Source organism: Myotis davidii, unplaced genomic scaffold (assembly GCF_000327345.1).
Source record: "Myotis davidii unplaced genomic scaffold, ASM32734v1 scaffold555, whole genome shotgun sequence".
Taxonomy (NCBI): Eukaryota; Metazoa; Chordata; class Mammalia; order Chiroptera; family Vespertilionidae; genus Myotis; species Myotis davidii.
The window spans coordinates 476239-500505 of record NW_006286315.1 but is presented as its reverse complement, the minus strand read 5'-3'; the positions used below and the strand labels follow the sequence as shown (position 1 = coordinate 500505).

At 47.2% G+C, this 24267-nt stretch overlaps 1 protein-coding gene across 6 annotated transcripts in view; it reads left to right on the top strand.

Moving 5' to 3' along the window:
• CREBBP (CREB binding protein) overlaps positions 1-21145 on the top strand; it is a 135487-nt gene extending 114342 nt beyond the window's left edge. For all 6 annotated transcript variants that reach the window (XM_015560126.1, XM_015560125.1, XM_015560129.1 and 3 more), the window contains 10 exons: positions 2806-2883; positions 3204-3271; positions 7682-7832; positions 8211-8357; positions 8987-9100; positions 10197-10362; positions 10715-10882; positions 14286-14447; positions 16117-16398; positions 17956-21145. In XM_015560126.1, coding sequence (XP_015415612.1) covers positions 2806-2883; positions 3204-3271; positions 7682-7832; positions 8211-8357; positions 8987-9100; positions 10197-10362; positions 10715-10882; positions 14286-14447; positions 16117-16398; positions 17956-20100 — 3481 coding nt within the window. In that variant the 3' untranslated portion in view covers positions 20101-21145. The remainder of the gene's footprint in view (positions 1-2805; positions 2884-3203; positions 3272-7681; positions 7833-8210; positions 8358-8986; positions 9101-10196; positions 10363-10714; positions 10883-14285; positions 14448-16116; positions 16399-17955) is intronic.
• The last annotated feature ends 3122 nt before the right edge of the window (positions 21146-24267 follow it).

The window sequence follows — 24267 nt, the reverse complement described above, 5'->3', positions numbered from 1 at the left end:
AGGTATTACATATGTGCCCTTATCTGGGTGGAATTTTATTGTGTGAAGTTATTTCATATATGAATCCTTCTTTAACTCACACTAAATATGTATGTCTCTGTAATATGCTCCTTAGGTACTGAATTTTAACAAATTCCAAATTTCAAAATCCAAATTTAGGTGGATGTTCGTTCCATTAGAACCTCTCTAATAAATTGGTCATTCGTGTTTTTAAGAAGCCATTTAGTGTGAATCTTTAGAAAATCAAAGGTAGAACTATTTGGTAGAGTAGTGCTAGTATCATTTAAAGGGCAATTTTAGAAAGAAAACCTCTTAGAAACCACTTTTTAAAAATAATAATTGGGAAGCCTGGTGTATATTCTTGCCACTGTCTTTGGTATGGTATATTTTCAAAGGCCATTGTCAAATATTTGACTTTCCTCCAGTGCTCAGTAAGAATGCTGTGTTTGCAAAGTTTGCTCTGTGATGGCCCCTAAAGAGGCTTCAGAACTCCTTCAATGTGATGACCCCTTCAGGTCCCCAAAGCCGAGTCCTAAGACCACCCCAGCGTGTGGAGAGGCCCATTGTGTTCTACCATTGTGCCGAATGCACTTTCAGAGCTGCTTAGAGAGCACAGGCTCCAGCGCCATTCGATGTTTGGTAAATGTGGCTATAGTACCTCCAGAACTGAGAAACAGGTCCTCCCCTCTCTTGGCTCAAACCCCTAGCTTTAATGAGGCCTGTTGCTGCAGTGGAAGACACGGACTTTCCACCCAGACCTCATATTGAAACCTAACTTTACGTTGAGCGCTTACTCAGTCTCTCCGACTAGTAGTGCCCAGGCTGGGTACACGTTGAATACAAGAACTCCAGCCTGCGCATAGTGCCTGGTGCATGAGGAAGTGCCTCCCCAGATCATTAATGACCAGTCGATTATTTGTCTTAATTGTCCAGCTCCCTGTTCACATTATGCCCTCCCCTTCAGTTTTTTAGTTTCACTATGATTTATATTCATTTTTAACTTCAAAATACATTACATTGGAATAGTCATTACTAGGCGGGGGCTCTGTCCGTCAGTACAAGAGACAGATGGATCATAGCACAGATAGCAGGAGGTAGTAAGGTGGTCCAAAGGTGAGGGGCCCTGTTCCTGGGCATGATGGCATTGCTGGAATCAGGTGTTGAGAAATCGGAAAAATATTCTATACACAAAGGAATAAAAGAACATAGGATGTTCAGCAACAACATAGGTAGGCTCAAGTGGTTGGTAGGTAGAGCATGTGGATGGAGCCCCGTGAGATGTGAAGGAGAGGCACTAGGTGCAGGGCCCCTTACACAGTTCTTTGTCCTGTAGGTTTCCTCCTGGATGTGCTAAGGAGGTTTGGAGGGACATCATTGGCTTCTGTTACAGAAAGATCATGCTGGATTTGTGAGATAGATTCAATGGAGAGGAAGACTTTTGCTCCCTAGTAGGGGAACTAGTTAGGAGACTCAGAGGAGCAGCTTAGGCAGGAGTTGGAAGGCCGACCTGAACAGCCTTCTGGTGGAAGAGACCACACTGCAGGGTGAGGAAAGGTCCAGTCTAAGTGGTGGCTTAGGTAAATGCATGAATAAAAATGTAGGAGGGAGTAAACCATTTGGTTAATAATAGTTAGAAGGGGAGAGAGATTGAAATTCAAAATTGATAAAATGGGGTCTAGAACAAATACCCTATTTTTTTTACATTCCTCTTCCCTGACATAGGAGGGAGAAGGGTTGAGAATAGGGTGTCTTTGGAGCAGGCACAGAAACTGAGGGAGTTGTTACCTGTTGACCTTTTAAATTCTTAACCCAGGGCTGAGCTCAACTGTTGAAATTTCAGCGAAGGGACTTGTTGACAGTGATGCGGCACTTGAGGAGGGAGTGAAGGTTCAGAACAACACCAGATAGAATGGGGGGAGCAACACAGCATGGGATTGCCATTGAATGGTGCTGCGGTTTTGCGCAGTTTTTCATTTGTCTTTTCCTCCAGTAGATCAGGAATGAGAAGCTGGGTAAGGCTTGATTTGTGGTTGAAGCCTTGCTCAGCAAGGACAGTGGGAAGATCAGGGACTTGATCGTGTATCAGGTAATAGGGCTCAGCGTCAGACTGATGGGAAGAGCCTGAACCCACTTTCTTGCCACTTAAGATTTCCACCAGCTGTAAGTTGTGATGATGCTAAGGGGGTGGCTAAAATATAGGTTTTGACCTTCAAGTATGTTGCAGTTAAGATTTCCAGGTGAGCTTGAGCGGGGTCTGCAGTGAGGGCAAGTGGCTCGGTGCGTCCCCTTGCTCTCCAGTGTTTACTTGAATAAGGACTGTCATTTACTAGTCAGTTTGGAACTTCCCACCTTTGTGACTATCTCAGAACAGACACTTCCTGTGCCTGGGCCTAAGAATAAATGTTTATAATATTGAAAGTATTGTTCTCTATTACTTAAGTCAGTTTAGGCATGTGCACTTACCTAGAGCAAGTGTTGGTCTTTAAGATGTATAGTACTGTCAGAAATACTGGCCCATAAAATGTGCCTTTATCATAGCACTTTTTAAAAGTAAAGGTTCATTCCTAGTTGCAAAGGAGATTGGGAGAAGAGAGGAATGAGGCATTTGTACAAAGAAGGGTTCGAACTTTTCCCACAGAAAATATACTGGTGCATTTTTAAAATATGACTGAGTCAATCAACAGATGTATTAATACTAGATGCTCAAAGTAATCAAGAGGACAAGAGAACATAGTACACAAGCTCCTAAAGACCCCTCTATTTTGTGGTTCCCTGTGTATTCAGTGTGCTTTCTTTGTCTTCCAGTTTTGTTGATTGCAAGGAGTGTGGCCGGAAAATGCATCAAATTTGTGTTTTACACTATGATATCATTTGGCCGTCAGGGTGAGTAATTTCCTGTGATCTTGGGAAAAGAAAAGCAGTTTTGCACAGAGTGGAGGGGAGGGCCCCTGATGCTGCTGCTGCATTTCATTCATTGTTGTCAGCAAGAATTCAGCAATTACGATAGATGGCAGTTAATTCTAAGTTTTAAGTCTTAAGTGTTTGCCTGCTTTAGGAATTATAGAATCAAAGCAGTCTGCCTCTTCAGTTCTGTATAATGATGCAATTTAAACAGCCAACAACGTATTTTAATGCTGCATTTCACTAGTTTGGCAACATACACTGTTTTGTATAATCTAATCACACCCATTATGTTTTTGCAGATTTGTATGTGACAACTGCTTGAAGAAAACTGGCAGAACTCGAAAAGAAAACAAATTCAGTGCTAAGAGTAAGTTTTGGAAGGATTTCTTTTTCCTGATCTGTACGTTGTAAAAACTTGTATAATTACCCCAGTTTTTCTTTGGTTCCTCTTAACACATGGCTTTGTAGATGACCTGTCCAACATTTTTTTATCTGTGAGTTTGTTTTCTAATACTTCTTATTTTTCTTATCTTCCTCTTAAAAAACCATTTGACCTGATCATATCAAAGTCAGCTTTTTGCTCAATCCTTGTTTTAGATGCAAGTTTAGAAAGCTTAGCTACATTGTAAACTGTGAATTCTAAGGAGAAAATTTGTCAGCAGATCCTTCTTAAGTTGCTTAAAAATAAGACCTCCCCCAAAACACACACATATACACAGTTGTTCTGTCTGAGCCACACACTCAACCTTGGGCCCAAGTATGGGCAGTCACTTGCCCATCACTAGGTGTGGACTCTGCTCTTGCGAGGAGTGACCCTCTCAAGTTCCCTGGGAATCAGCCGTCATCCACCCAAGACTGGTAGGCACCGGTCTGCACAGACTTGGGAATGTTGCTGCATTTAGAGTGGCTGCTGGTATCTCTTTATGATATCTGTCTGTTGCTACTAAAAGTAACTTTTCATAGATCTGATTTTTTTTTATAGATATCATTCTTTTCAAAAGTGTACAATACGTAACCTTTGTCCACTTGATTCTCAAGTACTGAGGACACCTTCCACAGCGTGGCATTCCCAGGCTGTCCTTTTGCTGAGTTAATAGAGAACCTGAGTAGGAAAGCCACCTACAGTGGAGCCTTGAAGTGCACCTTCCCAGTACTCCCTGCAGCAGGATAGGTGACTAGCACACCGCTCAGGGTGTCTCCAACAAGAGCCAGCTCATCTGAAGTGTTGGGAATAGAAGAGAGATGGGACGGAGGAGAGGTCACATGCTGGGGGAAGGAGGGGACGTGAAGCATGCAAAAAGGAAGTCATTCCATACATAGGCTTCCAAGTTGTCAATTCAAGTTCAAACCCTGTAGTTAATAAAATCCATAGTTATCTTATAACTTAAACTCACTTTTATAAAATGTTTTGAGATACTTAGAAACTCACTGGCTACTGTAATTTTTTTTTAATTTTTATTGTTGAAAGTATTACATATGTCCTCTTTTTTCTCCCATTGACCTCTTATCGGCTACTGTAATATTTATCTTTAGATTAGGATTTCTCCGCTGAGCCGCTATTGACATTCAGGACCAGATCATTGTTATGATGGCTGTCCTGTGCTTTGTAGGGTTTTAGCAGCATCCCTGGCTGCAGCCTACTAAATATCAATAACCCTCATCCTCATGGGTAGTGAACATCAGAAATGTCTCCAGACCTTGCCAGATGTGCCTTGGGGGAAAGTAGTTGCCTCTACCTTAGAGGGTCCATTCTGAGTGAAATCACTAAAGCAGTCAGCAACTTAGAAACACTTGCTTAGGCCAGAGCTTCAGTGACCAAACTAAACTGCCAAGAGAGCTAGATCTCACCAGAAGAGCAACTTCAGCTGGAAGGCACAAGGGTGAGGTGTACGGGGTCACAGCTCACCCCATGTCCAGAGAATGGGAGAGAAAGACATGTGGACCTTACGTAGATGAGCTTTAGTGTTTAAGATATAGAACATTTGCTTACAGAAAAGGATCTTAGAAGTCTAGTGTCACCCTTGTGTTCCGAGTTTTTGTAGATCACAAAGGAAAGTTTGCCTCATTCATATTTGCACTGAGTGAATATTAAATATGTCTTTCAACTGGTAGTCAGTGAATGATAGTCACAATTGACCATCCATCCAGAGCCACCTCCCTACCTTATACCACACACACAATTCCATTTCAGATGGTTAAAGGAGAAAAGGAAACAACTGCAAGTGAACTCAAGGTCACAGAAAGAGTATTTTTACTGTGTTGGGTTATAAAAAAAACCTTCCTAAAAAATAAACCCAGAGTGAGAAAGCAATAAGCTAAAGGATTTGATCACATAAAGAGAAAAGCACCTCCCCACCCCCACCCCCAAAAATGGGAGAAAGGCCTACTGCATAAACACTGGAAGACCTGAAATACACCTCCATGTGTGCATCACATGGATGAGAATCACCCTGCTTTCACTCCGGTGATTTGAAGAAAATGTACAGACCTAATTTTAAAGGTCCTTTGGTCTGCTATTTGGAAATCATAGTGTGTGGGTCGTATTTTCAGAAGCTAAGGGGATTCCCTCACTATGGTGGCTCTTCTTAGTTGTGTCCTCCCTTCTGGATTGGAAACGCCTCATGAGGGAACAAAACGTACTCAGCAGCGGCATGGAGGGGCAATGCAAGAACATGGGCAAGAATGTGAGCCTTTTCTTCAGGGGCTTCACGAAGAACAGACGAGATGGCCTGTGCCGTACAGCTAAGGCTGCATTTCTCAGGATAGCTGTCTCGGGTGTGGGGTGTGCTGCATTGGGAGGGGTCCAGAGTGTGACCACACAGCTGTGTACAGGGTACATCTTCATCAGCATGTGAAATAGATCACAAATGCACTCCCCTGAATTTTTATAGCTTTTTAAGTTTTTGTTTTCCTGTGTGTTTTTTATTTTATTGCCATTGTGTTTTTCTTTTTAAATTATTTTTCTTGAGGCATAACTTATATATCAAAAGAACTCCACTATTGGTATTTTTTTTAAATATATTTTATTGATTTTTTACAGAGGAGGGGAGAGAGATAGAGAGTTAGAAACATCGATGAGAGAGAAACATCGATCAGCTGCCTCCTGCACATCTCCCACTGGGGATATGCCCACAACCAAGGCACATGCCCCTGACCGGAATCGAACCCGGGACCCTTCAGTCCGCAGGCCGACGCTCCATCCACTGAGCCAAACCGGTTTCGGCCACCATTGGTATTTTATCACAGAAAAATGGGATTAAGAAAGTTAGTCTAAATTTTCCATATATTTCTTGACCTCAGTAAGGAATCTTCTAAAATCCCAAATACCTTTTTAAAAACATTTCTTATTGTTGTAAATATTTTTGAAATCAATAAGTATAAAGTAGAAAACTTTAAAATCCCATTATATATAAATAATTATTGTGAACCTTGTGCAGCTCTTGCTGCTAGTCTTATTTTTTCTCACGTGCAGGGAGTTTTTTATGCTATGACTGATGTGTTACCTTTGGGTAGCTTGCTGTATATGCCCTGTCACAGTGGTCATGCTTGGGTGGTCCCTTGAAGAGAGGATTGTGGAGGGGAAGAGGAACCTACCCAGGAACGGAGCTGGGGTAGGCCTGGATATGAGACAGTGTCTGTGCACTTGCCATAATAGGAACACTCACAGAGCTTAGTTGGCCATGGAATGTACTGTGCACTCTGTCTTAACTCTGCAGTGAGGGCTCTCCTCAAAGCTGGGCAGGAAGGGGAGAGTGGGTCAAGGAACACATGCGCAGCAACCCTGACCTCCTCCAGGGAAAGCAGTGGCAGGCTCCCTGCTTCCGTTAGAGTTCTAGCCTTGGGGCACAGCTGTGACTCTGAGCAGCTTCGTGGGAGCACCCGGGGCCAGATCTCCACCTCACCAGGCCCAGGAGGAGGGAGCAGAAGGCTGGTGGGCACAGCATGGCCCTCCTTATGCCTGCTCCCCCACTTTACTCCATAGCCCATCTTCTTTCAGATTCAGGTCCACCTTCATGGCTCCTCTGCCATTATGGTTCAAAAAAGATGGAAATATCAGGGCAATTGATGGCAATTTTGAAGATGTAGAGTGCCTGAGATTCTAGAGCACCCCTTTCCCTCATAAAAGCTTACTTCATACGATAAACTAAGTGCCTTCTGGTTTTAGAGAATGTTAATTCTTTTTTTTTTTAATTCTCATCCAAGGATATGTTTTTATTAATTTTGAGAGAGACAGACAGACATCAATGAGAGAGAGAGAAATTGATCGTTTGCCTCTCTTACACACCCCAACCGGGCATCGAACCCGCAAAGTTTTGGTGTATGGGACGACACCCCAACCAACTAAGCCAGCTGGCCAGGGCAGAACGTTAATTCTTTTAAAATATGTCAGATTCCCATAGCCGGTTTGGCTTGGTGGATAGAGCATTGGCCTGCGGACCAAAGGGTCCTGGGTTCAATTCTGGTCAATGGCACATACATTGGTTGCAGGCTCCTCCCAGGCCCTAGTCGGGGGGTGTGCAGGAGATAACCAATCAATGTGTCCCTCTCTCATTGATTCTCTCTTCCACTCTCTCTAGAAAAAAAGATCAAGAAAAAAATACCCTTGGGTGAGGATTAACCAAACACACACACACACACACACACACACACACACACAAACAAACACAAATAAAATACGTCAGATTACCCTGAAAGGAAAAGGAGGAATCTGTGGTCTCTGTTGCCTTCTCCATAGTCCTTCCAAAGCTCTCTCACCTGCTCCTTCTAAATTTTCCAGGACTGCAAACCACGCGATTGGGAAACCACTTAGAAGACCGAGTCAACAAGTTTTTGCGGCGACAGAATCATCCTGAAGCCGGGGAGGTCTTTGTTCGAGTGGTGGCCAGCTCAGATAAGACTGTGGAGGTCAAGCCTGGGATGAAGTCACGGTTTGTGTGCAGATTGTGCTATTTTCCAAAACAGCACTGTTCTAGTGCTTACCCCACCTGGTTAACAAAAGCCCCACTTTCTGATAGGCTTTTTGCATAATTTAAAAGATTTTCAGTGGTTAGTGTGTTGCAAGCCCTTCTTTCTATCCCAAATTCATTAGAGAAGGTAAAATTCCCAATCAAGTGAAACAGTGTCACAAAGAATGGGATCAAAGCTCCAAGCTGCTCACACTAGTGGTAAGAGCTCTGGGCTGGTAGTCAGAAGTGACAGGCCTTTGTCTCCTCTACCCTGAGCGGGTTTACTGCAGCAGATCTAGGTTATAAAGTACCTTATGAATAATGATGCATGCAAACATCAGATTCTGACTTTTATTTCAGGTTTGTGGACTCTGGGGAAATGTCTGAATCTTTCCCGTATCGAACCAAAGCTCTCTTTGCTTTTGAGGAAATTGATGGAGTGGATGTATGCTTCTTTGGAATGCATGTCCAAGAATATGGCTCTGATTGCCCCCCTCCAAACACAAGGTAGTCCTCTATCTCCTTTCAAGGGGTGTCATGCTGTCTTACAATGAGGTTCTATGTGTCTTAGAGAACCTGTGTGCTTTAGAGCCAGGTTAAAATTAAATAATCCACTATTGATTAACCAAATTACATTTATGTTTCCTCTAAGCCAGTGGGGAGTGAAAGGTTTCTATGACTATTTCAAGCCTGTTTTGTGTTTTGAGTATTCATGGGTCCTGGTTCTGGTCTTGCTGTTGTCCCTGTCTTACCTGGGGCAGGTAGAGCCACAGAGAATGGGGTGGGGACCACGCCATGAGCCTGGACATTCTCTGATGCACCTAAAAAAAAAAATGAAGTACCTCTATGAAGAGTTCTTTCGTGTTCATTCTAGAATCTGGGTGAGAGGGAATTTAAAAATGTCTTTTTGTAGTTTGCCCTGATCTATCCATGGTTCTCTGTGGTAAGTGATGAGATGCCATTGCTTCTCACTTTGGTGATGAAATTGGATTCCATTTTATTGATTGGCAGCGGCAGTTGGCAATGGAAGTTTTCTTGTGTTTTTATATGCTTTTTGTGGTCAGTGTAAATGCTGTTGAATAAAATTTATTTCAGGATGCCCTGAGCTGTTGATTAATTCTCTCTCCCACACCCAGGCGTGTGTACATATCTTATCTGGACAGTATTCATTTCTTCCGACCCCGATGCCTGCGGACAGCTGTTTACCATGAGATCCTTATTGGATATTTAGAATATGTGAAGAAATTGGGGTGAGTTTCATTTAGATTATCTAGAACTAATTAAAGCTCCATTTTTAATTTTCCTATATATTTATTTTGTGAAATAATGAGAATGTTTAAGTTTGATGTGTTTTTATTTTAATGTCCTTAGCTGGATTCTGAAGCCTCCAGAGCTTCTCTCATGTTCTTGGGGCTTCTCAGGGCAATGCATGCACTTTTTCTGCCTTCTGCATTCTTTTCATTATTTTTCCATTCTGGTGTCTTTCTAAAAAAAAAATTTATTGAAGCATATGTTATATATTATAAAATTCGCCTATTTCAGGTGTACACTTCACTGACTTTTAGTAACTTTATGGAGTGGTGTAGCCATCACCCTTAATCAGTCTCAGAACATTGTCATCTCCCAATAAGTTCCCTGTGCCCATTTGCTCTTAATCCTTGTCCTACCCCTACCCCCAGTGACCACTAATCTGCTTTCTGTCCCCATGAATTTGCTTTTTCTCAATGTTTTGTAGGAATGGGAACCTACAAGATGTGGTCTCTTGCCTCTGAATTCTTTACATCTGTTGTCATGTTCTAGATCTGTCATATTCCTTTCCCAAATCTGAAAAAGTTGGAGATATTTGATTGAGGTGTCTTAAACAAAATGAGTAAGATTTATTTTAACTTGAACCCTTAGAAATATCCAACTGCCTTTCCTATGTGCTGAAGAAAGTAGGTGAAATTCAGTGTGTCCCTGGGTAAAAGCCATTTGATAAACCTAATGAGTCACTGTCTTCCCAGGCTTTCTCCTGTGCTCACAGGTTCCCTTACAGCCTAGGCCCCTGCCCAACCTGCACAACCTGAGAAGGAAGCATCTTAGGGCTGAATTCCAGGTGTGCATTTGCACACTAGGGATGTTTGGCCTTACCCATGCATCCCCAACTCCCATCACACTGGTTTGGAATCTCTCTAAATGTCTTATCCATTCTGCCACAAGCATTGTGGCCATTTCTTTGCTTTCCTTTTTCTTTATATATAGTTATTTCTGTCCTTGCTTTGGTCCCTCTTCCTCAGCTGTTACTCCTTGAAAGCAGGGATAGTTTTGCTCAGCACTTGATCTGAATTATGTGTGTGTATCCTATAGGTATGTGACAGGACATATCTGGGCCTGTCCCCCAAGTGAAGGAGATGACTACATCTTCCATTGCCACCCCCCTGATCAAAAAATCCCAAAACCGAAGCGCCTACAGGAGTGGTACAAAAAGATGCTGGACAAGGCTTTTGCAGAGCGGATCATCCATGACTACAAGGTACCTGGTGCTTACTGAAGGAGGGCATGCAGTGGCTTTGTTACACCTTCAGGTGTCTTTCTCTCACACTCACATATGTTAGAATTGTATTCACTTAACGAGGATCAGAAAGCCAAAGGAAAAAAAGTGAAATAAAAATGTAAAAGCATCGTATCTGCAGTCTATCAAGATTTCTAGTTGGCAGTCTGAAAGCAGTGCTGTCATGTCATCTGTTTAAATTGGCTGATCGTGGCCATTGTGCACCATGGAATATGCTGCACCGGGATCCTCTTCGGTGTTGTGGCTGCCCTGCCCCTTCCTCAGGAGCTTTGCCTGAGCCCTTATCTCACTGCGGTGCTTTGTTTACTCTCAGGACATTTTCAAACAAGCAACTGAAGACAGGCTCACCAGTGCCAAGGAATTGCCCTATTTTGAGGGTGACTTCTGGCCCAACGTGTTGGAGGAGAGCATTAAGGAGCTGGAACAAGAAGAAGAAGAGAGGAAGAAGGAAGAGAGCACTGCAGCCAGTGAGACTACAGAGGTAAAGCCCCTCCGTCCCACTACCCCACACTCCTGGAAAGCTGGTGCCCCAGATGTGTACGCTGAAGGACGAATTCTGGCAGGTTGGAGAGTGAACTTATGCTGTTGAGTTCACATGGTGTGTGTGATGGTATTTTCATGCATAACCTTACCTTGTCACTATGCACAATATGTCTGGGGCTTGGAAGCACAAACCACACTGGTTGCTGGGCGATCTGAGATGTGGGCACTAGAGACACATCAGGGGACAGGAGGTGCTTACTCCAGCATCTCTGTGCATAACAGAGGGGGCCAAGGCACAGAAAGATGAGAGGTGGGTGCCCTGCCAGGGAGCCCAGAACAGATGGAGACAGAAACAGTTGTGTCATGAATATGTCACAGCCAGAGACCAATCAATTGATTTAAGAGTATTTTACAAACTAAACACACACACCTGCATCTTTCTGTGGTGTCCGCACTCGCACTCACGCTGTGTGCAGTCATGACCCTGAGCAGTGCACTGAGAACTAAGGAAAACACCATCCCTGCCCTCAAGGGATGTATGTTCTAGTAGGAGAAACAAGAAAAACACATGCCCAGCACTCGAGATAGTGGTGCAAGCTGTGGAGAAAAGGAAGCACGGGGAATACGAGGGAATGGGGGGAGGGGCTTGTCTGGGAAGAGGCATCTGAGCAGAGACTGACCTGGTGAGAAGGAACCCAGGGGGTCCCTGAGAGACGAAGCTTCCAGCAGGAGGAGGAGAAACTTTAGGCGTCCGAGTTGTGAGCAAGTGTGCCATGCTTTGGGGTGTCCAGTAAGACTTGGTGTTTTGGCTCGTAGCTGTAGAGGCTGTGGGAAATGCTGTGTATCTTAACAGTAGCAGCCCCAGAGTTTGGGGTGGATCTTTGTGGCATGTGAGGAAAATCCTGAGTCAGGGTTGCCCGTTGTGTCTATTGCTACCTCTACCTGAGGGAAGAGGAAGAGGGAGAGCGTATTTGGGGGAAGAAGTCAAGATTGGCTGCAGCCCTAACTGGTTTGGCTCAGTGGATAGAGCATCGGCCTTTGGACTCAAGGGTCCCAGGTTCGATTCCGGTCAAGGGCATGTACCTTGGTTACGGGCACATCCCCAGTAGGGGGAAAAAAAAAAAAAAGAATTGGCTGCAGACATGTTAATGTTGCAATGCCTGTAAATATCCAAGAGGAGCCCTGGCCAGTGGCTCAGTGGTTAGAGCATCGGCCCTAGGACTAAAGGGTCATGGGCTTGATTCCCAGTCAAGGACATGTACCTCGTTGCCCGCCTCTGGCCTAAGGTTGGTGGGGCTTTCTGGGAGTTAGAAATAGATAAAGGCTGATGCCTGAGCCAGCCATTGCTAACCATGGATTTGCATGTGGTGGAGATAGCAGGACATGGAGGTGAGGGATGGAGTGTTCAGTTCACATAACTAAGGATTGGCTTAGTTACGGACAGCACTTGTGATGGAATGATGCTTTGCCATTAAAAGTGGTCTTAATAGGAGACATGGAAAGGTGCTTGCCGTAGTGGAGAAGCACCAGGAGCAACCTCAACTTGTGTATGACCCCAGCTTTGTAAAGAAAAATACACAAAGTAAATGTGCATAGCAGCTGTTGCTTTGATGGCAAATATATATATATTTTTATTATTTGGCTATGTTTTATAAACTGTAAAGTAAATCTATATATTTTATAACTTAAAATAAAGGCTTTAGTCCGGCTGGTGTTAACTCAGTGGCTGGACATCGACCTATGAACCAGGAGGTTGTGGTTCTATTCCTGGTCAGGGCACATGCCCAGGTTGTGGGCTCGGTCCCCAGGGCGGGGGCGTGCAGGAGGCAGCCAGTCAATGATTCTCTCTCATCATTAATGTTTCTCTCTCTCTCTCTCCTTTCCTCTCTCTAAAATCAATAAAAATATTTTTTAAAAATAGTAAAATAAAATATAGGCTTTTATTTTAGAATAAAGGCTTAGAGAAAACTTGAGCAGATGATACAGAGTTACGGGTATTCTAGTACCTGGCATCTTAAATCCGTGTGCTGCATTTGTGACAATTGCTGAACCAGTATTGATACATCATTGTTAACCAGAGTCCAAAATTCATTCAGTGTCCTTAGTTTTTAACAGTGACCTTTTCTGATCTGGGTCCACGTTACTTCCAGTTGTCAGGACTTCTTAGTCCCCTCCTGGCTCTTTCTCAGAGGTGGTGGTGGTGGAGGAGGTAGAGTGCAGCTGCACTTCCCCTAAAGCAGCGCTTTCTCAACCTGTGGGCCGCGATCCCTTTGGCGGTCAAACGCCCCTTTCACAGGGGTCGCCTAAGACCATCCTGCATAAGATATTTACATTACAATTCATAACATAGCAACATTACAGTTATGAAGTAGCAACGAAAATAATTTTATGGTTGGGTCACAACATGAGGAACTGTATTTACAGGGCCAGAAGGTTGAGAACCACTGGACTAAAGTGTCACTCCTTTCAGCACCCAGTGTATGTGTGTGTGTCTCTCTCCCCCCACCCTTCTTGCCTTCTCTCCCTACCTCTTCCCCTCTCTCCCCTAGTTATAAACTAAGTTCTTTGGACCAGACCAAATGAGCGTTCTCGCCTTGAAACCTGAATAACTAAGCCTGAGTTCTTCCCAGAGTAGGAGCATTTTAACTGAGCAGCAAAACCGCTTAGACTTAAGCCAGTTGCAGCACTAATGGTGTGTTTCAGGCCTGAGTGGGCCTGGGGAATGGGAGCAGGGTCAGGAAGATGTCCTGTAGCCTTGCTTGGGACCTGCTCCTATCTGTGCAGCGGCTTCTTCATTAGCACCTTTCCCATTTCTCTCGCTTGTGGATATTTGGAGTCTTTCCAAAGCAAAGAATAAGCCACTGAGCATGCAGGATATGCCATGGAACTGCAGGTGTCCAGTGGGATGACGTGAAACAATGTAAAATTGCTTCCTCTGTTGCTATATTCCAAATTAGCGTCCCAGGTATGTTCTTCCCTCAAGAGGTAACGTGTCCTGTGGCCTCCATGACACAGGCCACACTTGCTCTCTGTTGATGTATCACCACTGTGCCCATTGGGGTCTTAGCTGAATATACAGGCCCTGCTTCCATCCTCATCACTTTTCCTGCTGCAGTTTCCTGTGAAGGCAGCAGTGTGTTTACACAGCCCATGTAGGTAGAGATCTGCAAAGGGTGCTTCCTGGAGTGACAGTCCTTTCAGCACCCAGAGTGAGTATGTGTGCTGACTTGTCCAGATGAGGAGACGATCACAGGCACTTGTTATTTTATTTCCTGTGTTCCATTAACCCTGGTTCTGTGTTGAGCACATCCACAGTCCAGGGCCTGGAGCTGGGAGTCCCGGCTAGGTACTGGACCTGGAGGAGGAGGCTGGGCTTGTCTGACAAGTCTGTGTTGTTGCAGGGCAGCCAGGGTGACAGCAAGAATGCCAAGAAAAAGAACAACAAGAAAACCAACAAGAATAAAAGCAGTATCAGCCGGGCCAACAAGAAGAAACCCAGTATGCCCAACGTGTCCAACGACTTGTCCCAGAAGCTCTACGCCACCATGGAGAAACACAAAGAGGTGAGATACAAGGCAGGCCACAGAACCCAGGATTTGTGCCCCCCTAGACCAAGATAAAGAAGGGGGGTTGCCGAAGAAGCCACAACCCTGCCCCTGGCCAAGAGAAGGGGAAAGGCATGGTGACACTCTGGTGCACACAGGCAGACCTGGCTGGTTGGATAACACCACACAGTGCATCATCAAGTCAGTTCATCCCCAGGGAGTTGGGCCTTTGACACCCCTGGGACAGCAGGTGTCAGGCTCAGCGCAGTCTCTGTTCTGCAAGCCGGGGTGGCCCCTGCCTCTTCCCCTCTCTCCCCTAGTTATAAACTAAGTTCTTTGGACCAGACCAAATGAGCGTTCTCGCCTTGAAACCTGAATAACTAAGCCTGAGTTCTTCCCAGAGTAGGAGCATTTTAACTGAGCAGCAAAACCGCTTAGACTTAAGCCAGTTGCAGCACTAATGGTGTGTTTCAGGCCTGAGTGGGCCTGGGGAATGGGAGCAGGGTCAGGAAGATGTCCTGTAGCCTTGCTTGGGACCTGCTCCTATCTGTGCAGCGGCTTCTTCATTAGCACCTTTCCCATTTCTCTCGCTTGTGGATATTTGGAGTCTTTCCAAAGCAAAGAATAAGCCACTGAGCATGCAGGATATGCCATGGAACTGCAGGTGTCCAGTGGGATGACGTGAAACAATGTAAAATTGCTTCCTCTGTTGCTATATTCCAAATTAGCGTCCCAGGTATGTTCTTCCCTCAAGAGGTAACGTGTCCTGTGGCCTCCATGACACAGGCCACACTTGCTCTCTGTTGATGTATCACCACTGTGCCCATTGGGGTCTTAGCTGAATATACAGGCCCTGCTTCCATCCTCATCACTTTTCCTGCTGCAGTTTCCTGTGAAGGCAGCAGTGTGTTTACACAGCCCATGTAGGTAGAGATCTGCAAAGGGTGCTTCCTGGAGTGACAGTCCTTTCAGCACCCAGAGTGAGTATGTGTGCTGACTTGTCCAGATGAGGAGACGATCACAGGCACTTGTTATTTTATTTCCTGTGTTCCATTAACCCTGGTTCTGTGTTGAGCACATCCACAGTCCAGGGCCTGGAGCTGGGAGTCCCGGCTAGGTACTGGACCTGGAGGAGGAGGCTGGGCTTGTCTGACAAGTCTGTGTTGTTGCAGGGCAGCCAGGGTGACAGCAAGAATGCCAAGAAAAAGAACAACAAGAAAACCAACAAGAATAAAAGCAGTATCAGCCGGGCCAACAAGAAGAAACCCAGTATGCCCAACGTGTCCAACGACTTGTCCCAGAAGCTCTACGCCACCATGGAGAAACACAAAGAGGTGAGATACAAGGCAGGCCACAGAACCCAGGATTTGTGGCCCCCTAGACCAAGATAAAGAAGGGGGGTTGCCAAAGAAGCCACAACCCTGCCCCTGGCCAAGAGAAGGGGAAAGGCATGGTGACACTCTGTTTGGTGCACACAGGCAGACCTGGCTGGTTGGATAACACCACACAGTGCATCATCAAGTCAGTTCATCCCCAGGGAGTTGGGCCTTTGACACCCCTGGGACAGCAGGTGTCAGGCTCAGCGCAGTCTCTGTTCTGCAAGCCGGGGTGGCCCGGGTCCCTGCAGGGCCAGCCCTCCTCAGCACGCTCTTTGTGGGCTGACATACTCCTGCTGTTCTTCCTGCAGGTCTTCTTTGTGATCCACCTCCATGCTGGGCCTGTCATCAATACGCTGCCCCCTATTGTTGACCCCGACCCCCTGCTCAGCTGCGACCTCATGGATGGGCGCGACGCCTTCCTCACCCTCGCCAGGGACAAGCACTGGGAATTCTCCTCTCTGAGGCGGTCCAAGTGGTCCACGCTGTGCATGCTGGTGGAGTTGCACACCCAGGGCCAGGACCGCTTTGTCTACACCTGCAATGAGTGCAAGCACCATGTGGAGACACGCTGGCATTGTACCGTGTGCGAGGTAGGCCCATATCTCCCTCCCTGTGCCTCGCTCGGACAGAACTGGCAGCGCTGGTGTGGTCCACGAATCTGAGGTCCCCTTGGCTGCTCCCAGCCCTCTGTGGTCTATGCATTTGCATTTTAGGTTGAACTATTAGACAGTTGGCACTTCTCAGGAGAGAAAAATGATCACTGCTCCTCTAAGGGCGCTGTTGATTATGAAATAGATTGTTTTATTTTAGTTCACACATAAGATCTAACTCTTATTTATTGGGTTTCTGCTATGTGACTGCACTAGGTTCAACACCAGACATTCAAGATAAAAAGCCTCTACCTTCGTGGAGCATGGTCTGGTCCTGAACAAACTGAGCATGACAGTGACAGGATCCCCTTGGCAGGACAAGCTAGTCTTCCTGGGAGTCAGCAAGCACTGACCTGTCTAGATGAGGAGACGACCACAGGCACTTGTTATTCCCTGTGTTTCATTAATCCCGGCTCTGTATCGGGCACATCCACAGTCCTCGTGGTGCCAGAGCAGGAGCATGGAGAGAGCAGGAGAGGCGTTGGCAGTGCTTTGATCCTTCCAGAACTGTGGTAACCCTTCTCCCTTGTCTTGGTTGGACCCCATGGCCATACCACACTGTCTTCCCCCTGCAGAGGTCTTGTCCCCTGTGCGCAGGGGCGGGGTCTTTCTCTTGCATAGATGGGTCCCTCACATGGGGTGAGCCAGGCTATTTTGAGCCCTCCATCTCCTCCCCTGCAGACAGTCATAGACTCCTCCCAGTCCAGTGTCGGCCTCTAGGATGATCTCCACAATCATGGGCCCTACAGAAGTGGCTCTGTGATCGCTGAGGAGAAGAGCAGAGCCTTTGTAATGCCCTCATCTTTACTTCCTGCTTTTTCCAACCTCCTTTTGTTCTCCCTCTCATTTCCTACTGCTGAGATTTTCACATCTTTACTATGAAAAGGTTATTAGTCCTGGCCATCGGCTCCATTCTCTGTTCTAGCACCTGTTGTCTGTCTCTAGACGTAGGCGGCTTTTAGAAATCTGGGGAGAGGCCTCTCCCGGTGAAGGCTTCTTAGCTCCAGTGCCCTCCTGGACCGCCCTGCAGAGCTCTGGGGGTGCACTGAGGGCACCCAGTCTCTAGGAACTCAGGTCTGTGGTACTTCAGATGCTCATGTGGCAGGCACTTGGGAGCAAATAGGTATAGCAACAGTCACTCCTTCACTGTCAGGCTTGCCAGGCCAGGCGTGGGGGCAGGATGGCTGGGTGTGATTCCCAGGGTGCAGAGGAAGGAAGGAAAGGGGAACCAGTGCCCACCAATGTACTCGAAAGCCTTGGGTGGACATGAAGCCATACACCGCATGCATGGGTGAGCCTATGTACCTGCTCACAGGTTGGGAAATGCGAGGGGGTCCCTGGAAGAGTGCGGGGTGAGGGCGAGTAGATGGATCTCGTGGTCTTTTGAGCCTTTCGGGCTGTGGAGGAGTTCCCGGAAGTGAAGGTTCCAGGGGGTGGCTGGGATGTCTAACGCTGGGCCACATGCTGATGCTAGCCTGACCCTTTCTTTGTCTGCAGGACTATGACCTTTGCATCAACTGCTACAACACAAAGAGCCACACCCACAAGATGGTGAAGTGGGGACTGGGCCTAGACGACGAGGGCGGCAGCCAGGGTGAGCCGCAGTCTAAGAGCCCCCAGGAGTCACGGCGCCTGAGCATCCAGCGCTGCATCCAGTCCCTGGTGCACGCCTGCCAGTGCCGCAATGCCAACTGCTCGCTGCCGTCCTGCCAGAAGATGAAGCGGGTTGTACAGCACACTAAGGGCTGCAAGCGCAAGACCAATGGAGGCTGCCCAGTATGCAAGCAGCTCATTGCCCTTTGCTGCTACCATGCCAAACACTGCCAAGAAAACAAATGCCCCGTGCCCTTCTGCCTCAACATCAAACACAAGCTCCGCCAGCAGCAGATCCAGCACCGCCTGCAGCAAGCGCAGCTCATGCGCCGGCGAATGGCCACCATGAACACCCGCAACGTGCCTCAGCAAAGTCTGCCTTCCCCTACCTCAGCACCACCCGGGACCCCTACACAGCAACCCAGCACACCCCAGACACCACAGCCCCCAGCCCAGCCCCAGCCCTCGCCTGTGAGCATGTCACCAGCCGGTTTCTCCAGCGTGGTCCGAACTCAGCCCCCCACCACAGTGTCCACTGGGAAGCCCACCAACCAGGTGCCAGCCCCACCACCCCCCGCCCAGCCCCCACCTGCGGCAGTGGAGGCGGCCCGGCAGATTGAACGCGAGGCGCAGCAGCAGCAGCATCTGTATCGGGTGAACATCAACAACGGCATGCCCCCGGGGCGCACAGGCATGGTGACTCCCGTGAACCAGATGGCTCCTGTGGGCCTGAATGTGCCCCGGCCCAACCAGGTCAGCGGGCCTGTCATGCCCAACCTGCCCCCCGGGCAGTGGCAGCCAGCTCCCATCCCGCAGCAACCACCGATGCCGGGCCTGCCCAGACCCGTGATGTCTATGCCGGCCCAACCAGCGGTAGCCGGACCCCGGATGCCTAACGTGCAGCCGCCTCGCAGCATCTCCCCCGGCGCCCTGCAGGACCTGCTGCGCACCCTCAAGTCCCCCAGCTCCCCGCAGCAGCAGCAGCAGGTGCTCAACATCCTCAAGTCGAACCCGCAGCTGATGGCGGCTTTCATCAAACAGCGCACGGCCAAGTACGTGGCCAACCAGCCCGGCCTGCAGCCCCAGCCCAGCCTCCAGGCCCAGCCCGGCCTACAGCCCCAGCCTGGCCTGCACCAGCAGCCCAGCCTGCAGAACCTGAATGCCATGCAAGCCAGCGGGCCACGGCCCGGTGTGCCTCCGCAGCAGCAAGCAATGGGAGGCCTGAACCCCCAGGGTCAGGCCCTGAACATCATGAACCCAGGACACAACCCCAGCATGGCAAGTATGAATCCACAGTATAGAGAGATGCTACGGAGGCAGCTGTTGCAGCAGCAGCAGCAGCAGCAACAGCAGCAACAGCAGCAACAGCAGGGCAGTGCTGGCCTGGCTGCAGGCATGGCAGGACACAGCCAGTTCCAGCAGCCTCAAGGACCTGGAGGCTATCCCCCGGCCATGCAGCAGCAGCGAATGCAGCAGCACCTGCCCATGCAGGGAAACTCCATGGGCCAGATGGCAGCTCAGATGGGACAACTCAGCCAGATGGGGCAGCCTGGGCTGGGTGCAGACAACACCCCCAACATCCAGCAAGCTCTGCAGCAACGGATTCTGCAGCAGCAACAGATGAAGCAGCAGATTGGGTCCCCAGGCCAGCCAAACCCCATGAGCCCCCAGCAGCACATGCTCTCAGGACAGCCACAGGCCTCGCACCTCCCTGGCCAGCAGATGGCCACATCCCTTAGTAGCCAGGTGCGGTCTCCGGCCCCTGTCCAGTCTCCACGGCCCCAGTCCCAGCCTCCACATTCCAGCCCATCACCACGGATACAGCCCCAGCCTTCACCACACCACGTCTCACCCCAGACTGGTTCTCCCCACCCAGGACTTGCAGTCACCATGGCCAGCTCCATAGATCAGGGACACTTGGGGAACCCCGAACAGAGTGCAATGCTACCACAGCTGAATACCCCCAACAGGAGTGCATTGTCCAATGAGCTGTCCCTGGTCGGCGACACCACGGGAGACACCCTAGAAAAGTTTGTGGAGGGTTTGTAGCATTGTGAGAGCATCACTTTTTTTTCCTTTCATGTTCTTGGACCTTTTGTACTGAAATCCAAGCATCTAGGTTCTTTTTATTCCTAGATGGAACTGCTACTTCCAGGCCACGGAAGGGTAGATTGCTGTTTAAAGAAACAATACAAAGAATATATTTTTTTGTTAAAAACCAGTTGATTTAAATATCTGGTCTCTCTCTTTTTGTTTTTTTGTTTTTGTTTTTTTGTTTTGGGGGGAGGGGGGATTGTTTGGATTTTTTGTCGTCATTGCTGGTGACTCATGCCTTTTTTTAACGGGAAAAACAAGTTCATTATATCCATATTTTTTATTTGTATTTTCAAGACTTTAAACATTTATGTTTAAAAGTGAGAAGAAAAATAATATTCAGAAACTGATTCTTGAAATAATGCAAGCTTATAATGTATTCCGACAACTTTCTGATGTTGCGGGAAGATTTTTTCTATTGTGAACTCTGTGGGCGTTCTCCAAGTATTACCCCTGGACGATAGGAATCGGCTCCTACGTGCACACACATACACACCCACACACATCTATCTATACATATTGGCTTAAGCCAAACTCTTGTCTTGCAGATGTAGAAATTGTTGCTTTGTTTCTCTGATAAAACTGGTTTTAGACAAAAAATAGGGATGATCACTCTCTTAGACCATGCTAATGTTAATAGAGAAGAGCATTCTTTCTTCTATGTGAAACTTGAAATGAGGAAAAGCAATTCTAGTGTAAATCATGCAAGCGCTATAATTACTATAAATAAGAAAATTCAAGAAGATTCAATCACTGTATAGGACGGTAAAGTACCAACTCATTTCTTATATCATATTGTTAAATAAACTGTGTGCAACAGACAAAAAGGGTGGTCCTTCTTGAATTCATGTATATGGTATTAACACTTAGTGTTCGGGGTTTTTGTTAATGAAAATGCTGTTTTCAACATTGTATTTGGACTATGCATGTGTTTTTTTCCCCTATTGTATATAACGTACCGCTTAAAATTGATATAAATTACTGAAGTTTTTAACATGTATTCTGTTCTTTAAGATCCCTGTAAGAATGTTTAAGGTTTTTATTTATTTATATATATTTTTGGAGTCTGTTCTTTGTAAGACATGGTTCTGGTTGTTTGCCCATAGAGGAGGGGGGTGGGCAAAGTCCTAGTAGTCATGCAGATGGCAACAGGACTCAACCGAGACCTGGAATATTCTTTCCAGTGACCGAGACAGTCAGCTCCGTGATGGCTGTACACATTCAATGCTCACGAAGGAACTTCACCCACAGAGCTAGGGACACAAATGGGTCAGTACAAGTACTTTGCCTCCTGTCCACCATCCCTCTCTTAGTCACCCCACCCCAGCAACCCTAGGGAGGTTCCTGCATTTGTTTTTGGTCTACCCCTCCCCCCCCTTCCTATATGCCGATTCCAATCCCAGAATTGATGCAAAGGGTGCTCCAGGGAGTAGAGGTGGTTTCTGGGCCCCCTCCCCCTGAAATTGTTCAGTGTGTGGGGGGCGGGGGTGCCGCCATGCAGTATGTCCTGCACAGCCTCCAACACTGGTCTGGACAGAGCTTTAGCCCTTCATTCCCCACCCTCTAGAAATAGTGAGGTGCAGTCCTGGAGGCTGAGGGGCAACGACTAGAGCCCTGGCCACCAGCCTTGCTGTGGTGAGAAGAGGCCTCCAGCTTTCAGGGATACTTGCACTTAGGCACCAGGTCGGCCCCTATGTGTCGTTTCAGGTAACCTTACTGAGGGTGACACTAGAGTTCCTGAATGCTGTAAAAATCCCATCTGAGAGGACGCCACCACCTGGATAATTGAAATTAGTCCTCTAGAGTATGCCCCCTTCCAGGGCACTGGTGAACTGAGTTCTGTCTCATCACTTGTCCCCCCAACCAGAGAGTGGTCTAGATCAGGAGTTGCGTTAAATTTTGAAATTGTTGCCCAAATAGCTTTTGTTTGGGCCCTGTGTTTACAGAAATATTTTCAAAATACTTGATTCGGGAATCTAAATTTGAGGAAACTTTCTAAGAAACTTCTTTTAGCACAGAGCTTACTTAGAATCTTCTAGATTAAGCCAAGTAAGAATAAGATCATCTAGCACCACCAACCAACCCACATCTTCACCCTCTCCAAAAGAGAAAGCAAGGACATGGCCCTCAGTGGCCATCTGGCCGTCCTTGCTCAGCTTGCCCACTTCTCACACCCATGAAGCTCTTTCTCCCCCAGTTGGAAAGCCCTGACCCCATGTTCAGACAGGAAGGGGTGAGCCATCTGGGGCCCTAGAGAGGCGGCCCAGGCCCAAACTCCAGATGTGCAGCCTTTTAACAGTGGGAGGCATCTTTTTTCAGGTGCTCCTCGAATCCAAACTGGACCGACCTCATCCTGGAGTCCACGTCCCTTCAATCCAGATGCCAAAGGATGCAGCTGAGGGTGTGGTCTGTGGGTGCCCATCCTGCACTTGGCGTATGGAAATGTCTCTAAGAGCTGGAAAGCCCGGATGCTGTGTCTCAATGCTGTATACTTAGGAGGAGAAGAAAACAGTCCTATATTTGTGATCAAAAAGAGGAAACTTGAAATGTGCTGGTGTTTATAATAAAAGCTGGTAAAACTGCGTGAATTCAAAGATGGTTCCAGTTGGCTAATGACCCTTAGAATTAGCTTAGCAGCTAGTCAGCAGAAGACTGAAAGGGCTTGGTTGAGTTTGTCTAGTGAATGTGTTTGACTATGTTTTTGAGAATTTAGCATGTTAAAAGCAGGAATTGAATGCAACCTCTGCAAAGGCTTCAATTTTTAAGATCTCAGGCTGAAGACACACAACTTTCTCCTTTTGATTGCTATAAAATGAAACCAAAGACTAAGCCAAACAGAGCTTTTATCACTGCATAGGAGAATGGGCTACTCTGAAAAAGGAAAGTCCTTTGATAAAGGAGCTGAGTTCTAGGAAATAGTCCTTGTGCCATAGGAAGTTCTTTACTCAGAACAGTGCTGGGAAGTAGACACTGCAGCAATGTCACCTTAGCCAGTGGATGTGCAGGAGCATGTAGGAATGGTGACAAAACCCACTTGGGATCATAAAGCCACAGTGTACCTTCCCAGGATGTCCCATGTTCATTCCACTGCCTGACTCGGGTACATCCATTGTGCAAAGTGGAGAGTATGGAAGGGTCAGTTACAGCAAATTAAGAGTGAATGTAGCACCCAGGCTAACAGGCTAGACTGAGGAACTTTGGGTGAGTAGATGAGAAGGCCAATGGTGTTTTCAATGTGCTCACACCTTTCTAGAGAGAATACTAGGATCTATTGAGCATGATACCACTAGAATTACTTGACTAAACTGAAAAATTCAAAGGGTGCTGACAGAACACCTTGGTTAAGGAAATGGTACAGATCTGTTGGAGGAGCTTCAGAGGAGACAAGTAAGAGATGTAGTCATAGGAGGCCTGGGCCTGAGGCTTCTGTGAGGCTGAGAATCAGTCCTGAGAGCCTGGTGGTACTTGGGCACCAGGGACTCGGCCTTAAGTGAGCTCCCTAAGCTCTGCTTTCTCGTCTGAATGAATATAACTATACTGGGTAACAAGTGCTGTTTAAATGCATTATCAACTCCTTTGCCCTGGCCATGAGGTAGGAGGATGGAGGCAGTAACTTACCTGAGTTCATGAGCAGCAAGGGAAGACATGGGCCCAAGCCATGTTCCTGTGCCCAGAAGGAGCTTTTCCTCCTGGCCTTGAAATTTGCCCTCCATGCCTGCCTCCCCTCCATATTCCACAGATTCACCTTGAACCCACTTTGGAGGTACTTTGGGGAAGTGAGAACAGTACATCGTAACCCCTCAAAAGTCACAGTAAATGGTAACAGTCTTAGAACTATGTGGGACTCAGTCTACCTGTATCTAGTGCCCACTGGTTCACTTTGGCATCACAGATAAAGAAATGTTGACAGTGTTGGTCAGCTCTAGTGTCCAAGCTATAAACTCCCAGTGTAAGGGACTTTAACCCACCTCCCACCCAATGCCTGGAGAGGGCTAAGTGACTGAAAGGGACTTTACCGCCTGATCCTGAGTCTCCAGGGCTCCGCCCCAACAAGGAAGCCTCTTATAAACTCATTTTTTAAGTCAACGATAGCTACTATATATAGCCATACCAATGAGGTTC